This window comes from Colossoma macropomum, unplaced genomic scaffold (genome assembly GCF_904425465.1).
Source record: "Colossoma macropomum unplaced genomic scaffold, Colossoma_macropomum, whole genome shotgun sequence".
Classification (NCBI taxonomy): domain Eukaryota; kingdom Metazoa; phylum Chordata; class Actinopteri; order Characiformes; family Serrasalmidae; genus Colossoma; species Colossoma macropomum.
The window spans coordinates 11427640-11432291 of record NW_023494793.1 but is presented as its reverse complement, the minus strand read 5'-3'; the positions used below and the strand labels follow the sequence as shown (position 1 = coordinate 11432291).

Below are 4652 nucleotides of genomic sequence, written 5' to 3'. Positions count from 1 at the left end.
TCTATCGTAACATAATGTTTCAGACATCAGGCCATTAAATGCTTTGGACGTCTGGTTCCTATCACCACCACTGTGAACAGTTCTGACTCGGTACGTTTCTCTAGAACAGCACATTTCACATCAGATCACTCTGAGTGACCTTGTTCACAGATTAACCATTTAATTATGTAGAAAAGTTGAAAAATCAGAGGAATGCCCCTTTAATAAAGCCAGTGTATTAAAAAGTGACCACACAGTACAAACCATAGGGTCATGTAGCAGCTGACACTCTCTTACATTCATTCTTTCATCCAGCCGCATTTAATACACCTTTAATTTATCAGACGAATCAAATCTCATTTGCTTAAGAGACATCATCCTCCAGAGATGTCTTCATTTAGCCTCCAAGTCATTACGTTCAGGTCCAGGAGGAGGAGCATGACACAGGAAGAAAGCGAGGCGTTTCATTCCCGCCTGTATTGTGATGAATTCCATGCTTCGCACCAGGATTGGCTGATATTATTCTGTATCCTGCGCTACGATTGGCTGGCAGTATATTCTCGCCCTCGATCCGCCGAACTACCCAATCATAGCGCAGGAGGGGCCGGACTTGTCGGAATACGGGTGGAAAATAATTTCACAGTAAACACGAAATCTCAGCAAGTCAATACGTCGCTGACGGTCTTATGCAGCCATGCATTGGGGCAGTATGTGGCAGAAATTTCTCATTTTTTGTTTACCATTTTTAGGAAATGTGGTGGACGCCAAAGCCAAGGTCGGCCCAAAAGTAACGGATAAGGTGAGTAGCCTAGCATAGCATCTTCAGCTGAGGGGTTTTGAACGATGCTGAGGCAGCACTGCATCCTCCTCAAGGATAAAATAAAAGACATCGGAAGACATTCTCGGTTAGAAACATTTTTGGAGAAATATCAAAGATTTTAACAATATTAAAGATCCTCGCTGTATTTTAGACGTTAAGAGGAGCAGACGGCATGTCTTTCTACGTGTGTCGTGTTAAACTGCATTTTGCTCTGAATTGGTTCCCAGCGCGGTTCTGTGAAATGTGTATGGAAACCATATGTGAACCTATCCGTCCTTTAAAATGCTTAAAAGCTCTCTCACGCATGCAAATGGCAGCATTTTGCATTTTCAATGAAAAACATTTTGGCTTAGCCAGAAGATCAGACATGCACCCGGCTGTACTGTCTATTAGGGAGCGATTACCCATTAGCAGCCTAGCGGTGCCACGTGGACCCAGAGAGGAGTGTTAAAAGTCAGGTTTCTTCTGCAAATTAGGAGATAATTTGTCTCAGCTGTAGTTCTACCAGGTGGGGTGTTAATGTGCGAGGAAAAAAGCTATTATATCACATAAATATTAGACCATTATGACTGTCCAATATTGGGATGAAAATTAATATTTCCAATAATACACTGCGTACCTAAAATAAGAAAGGAATTAAGTATCTGGTATTATGTGACATCTGTTAATAATAATAATAACAATAATAATAGTGATAATAGTACTTTCAATAATATCTTTTATTTCTTAAGTAATAAAGCCATAGTGGTCTCAGGTGTTATGGAACAATGTTAGATATTTAACACACATGAGTGCCAAATGACCTTTTACTTCCAATTTCATACATTTTCTTCTGTGATTTAATTAAATGAGAAGGAATAGACTATTTATAATTATCTGAAATTGGAATAATCCAGAGTTTCATAAAGTGTTCTTATTACCTTTACCTAATATATAATATCTGAACACAAGTAAAGCGTAATAACTTGCTGAAAGGACAGTACTTTGGCAGAGAGCTCAACCCCGATCTTTTACAGATAATTGCATCATTATGACTGCCTTATCTTTTATTTCACTTTGATTGATAAGGATAGTGAAGAATTTGTCATATTAGCCTACTCTGTTCTTCCTTGCCTCTCCTTGCAGGTGTTTTTTGACATCACGGTGGGAGGACATGAGGTTGGCAGGATTGTGATTGGGCTGTTTGGAGAGGTCGTCCCTCTAACTGTGAAGAACTTTGTTGCTCTTGCCACTGGAGAGGTGCCACTGCTATTTACTTTCAAGCAAATCTGTGAAAAATCACCATCACTATCATAAGGCTACACTTATTCAGTTGTTGTAAAGTTTAAAGCGATACTTTAGCAGAGAATCAAATTGACAAGGTTTTTTCTTTGCCCTAAAGGCAATCGATTAGCAAGACATGTTTGGTGCTAGAAATTAGATTCTTTCATTTTGCGCTTGCTATGAGGCTACTATTGCTAACATGTATTGAAAGCTTGTATCCAACCAGTTAGCACAGGCCTGCTTATGTAGTGTCTGACATTGGATTAAGATGTTAATCTAAATAACTGGTATATCTATAAAAATATAGAAATTTAGCTTTAAAAGTACTGTTTTTAGATATTCAGTGTACTTTAGTCCCTTGTGAGCTACATTAGTCTTGTAGCTCCAGGGCAAAATTAAAGAAGGAAACTTGAGACATCAAACATGTTTTGGCTGATTGATTATATTGGGGGTGAGGAAGACCAATAGTTTTTCACCAAACTATTGTTTTAAATAACAGCATTTGGTATTTTCATGACTTGAAATCATACTCATAATCATAAACAGACTTGCTTACAATCCTTTCTTATTGTAGAAAGGATATGGTTACAAGGGCAGCAAGTTCCATCGTGTCATCAAAGACTTCATGATTCAAGGAGGTGACTTCACAGCTGGAGACGGAACAGGAGGTAATAACTGACTTTTAAATATTTTACACTGATACCAACACCACTCATTATGGCTACAATGAATTTCTTATAAAGACTGATAAAAAAAACTCTACAGGTAAGAGCATCTATGGGAAGACATTTGCAGATGAGAACTTTAAGCTGAAGCACCAGGGCACAGGCTGGGTCAGCATGGCCAATGCAGGTCCCGACACCAACGGCTCTCAGTTCTTCATCACTTTAGCAAGGGCTCCTTGGCTGGATGGCAAGCATGTTGTCTTTGGCAAAGTCTTGGACGGCATGGTATGTCTGTATATTGTTTTCAGACTGCAAAGATTGTCAGCTTGTCAGTTGATTACTTGTTAATTGCTTTATAATGCAGGAAAAATTTAAGTGGCCAAAATCAATGCTGATAAAAGTAATAATTATGCAAAGCAATTACGCTGTATGTCTAAGCCATAATCTGCTACAAATATCAAATGTATTTGTCTTTAGTTCACAAATTGCTTCTTTCTCTCTCTCTCTCTCTCTCTCTCTCTCTCTCACTCTCTCCATCTCTCTAGACTGTGGTTCATACGATTGAGCTCCAGGACACAAATGACAGGAATGTACCCTACACAGAGTGTGTGATAGTAAACAGTGGGAGGATCGAGGTCAAAGAGCCTTTTGTTGTAGAGCTGGAGGGTTGGTAGTCTGGCAGACCAGACTGAGATCAGAGCGCAACTGATACATTGATTAGCCGCTAAAACTAGCAGATTATATTTCCACAACTGAATCGGCAGCTGATGAAACACTGTTATCGATATGGCTTGTTTAATATTAAAATGAACAAACATCTCTAACATGAGGGGAAAAACACTATTAAAAACACTATATCTTGTTCTTATACCACTCTTACACAGATTGCTAAACTGGCAGTTACCAACTACTCACCTTCATAACTACACTACAGGCTGCATTAGTAAACTTGATGTAGTTTACTAGTGTAAAAATGCATCCAGATCTACCTTTAGCATCAGGAAAACATAACACACAAATATCTTGATGTGAAGCAATAAATAGTAAATGCTAATTAACAGAAACTAATAAGACTGCTAAGAAGGCTGAGAAGCTCCACCCTGTCGCTACATTATTTATTATTTATTATTATTTATTGTGTGAGTTTATGCTGATAGTTCAGACCTGGCAGTCATATTTTACATTTCACAGTTGACAACTGGCAACCATATCAGTCAGTAAATTACTGTTTAAATATTGGAGAATTTTTGATTATATAAATTATAACGGCCGATATTATTGGTTGAACTTTTAGCACCATAAAGACAACTTGAAATCAAAATTGGCCTTTTTACTTTGTTAGGTCATGTTCCTGATCATATTAAGCACAGTTCATGATATGTAATTGTATTTAAAAGACAAAATTCTTTTCCCGCCATCTTCCTTCAAAATGTAATAACTTTAGCCCACCTATATTACATCTTCTCATTTTTGGTTACAAGACTTTGCATCAGCGTGGCAGAGAAAAATAATATTAATCAATAATATCATGTTTCGCCTCCTCCTCCCACCATCCTGAAAATGCTCAGCTAGCTCAGAGAAAATGGTTCTATATAGCACCAAAAAAGGTTCTTCTACAAGCTTGACATTGTAACACTAGCAAAACCCTTTTTTGGTGCTGTATAGAACCATTTTCAAAAAGGTTCTATATAGAACCATATACAACAGATTCTCCATCAATCTGAAGAACTATTTCACCATGCAAAACCCATCTAAGCATGAAGTGGTTCTACATAGAGCCATTGCCTTTACTAAAGAACTCTTGAAGGACCATCTTTTTTAAGAGTGTAGTCTAAGTCTAATACACCTGATCAAAGCAATTAATGCCTTACTAATTAACTGAATCAGATGTGTTAAACTTAGGTTGAAATAAAGCTCTGTAGTAT

At 37.7% G+C, this 4652-nt stretch overlaps 1 protein-coding gene across 1 annotated transcript; it reads left to right on the top strand.

Moving 5' to 3' along the window:
- The first annotated feature begins 600 nt into the window (after positions 1–600).
- Positions 601–4300, top strand: LOC118813253 (peptidyl-prolyl cis-trans isomerase C). The gene is made up of 5 exons (XM_036578481.1): positions 601–778; positions 1925–2038; positions 2637–2730; positions 2828–3012; positions 3273–4300. The coding sequence occupies exons 1-5, from the start codon at positions 674–676 to the stop codon at positions 3399–3401; spliced, it is 627 nt and encodes a 208-aa protein (XP_036434374.1). The 5' UTR covers positions 601–673; the 3' UTR covers positions 3402–4300.
- Positions 4301–4652: the final 352 nt, after the last annotated feature.

Bases quoted from the DNA above. Each gene is read 5' to 3' on its own strand.
- LOC118813253 (XM_036578481.1), top strand. From the start codon at position 674: ATGCATTGGGGCAGTATGTGGCAGAAATTTCTCATTTTTTGTTTACCA. The intron at 779-1,924 runs GTGAGTAGCCTA...CTCTCCTTGCAG, and splicing joins GCCCAAAAGTAACGGATAAG to GTGTTTTTTGACATCACGGT. The intron at 2,731-2,827 runs GTAATAACTGAC...AAAACTCTACAG, and splicing joins AGCTGGAGACGGAACAGGAG to GTAAGAGCATCTATGGGAAG.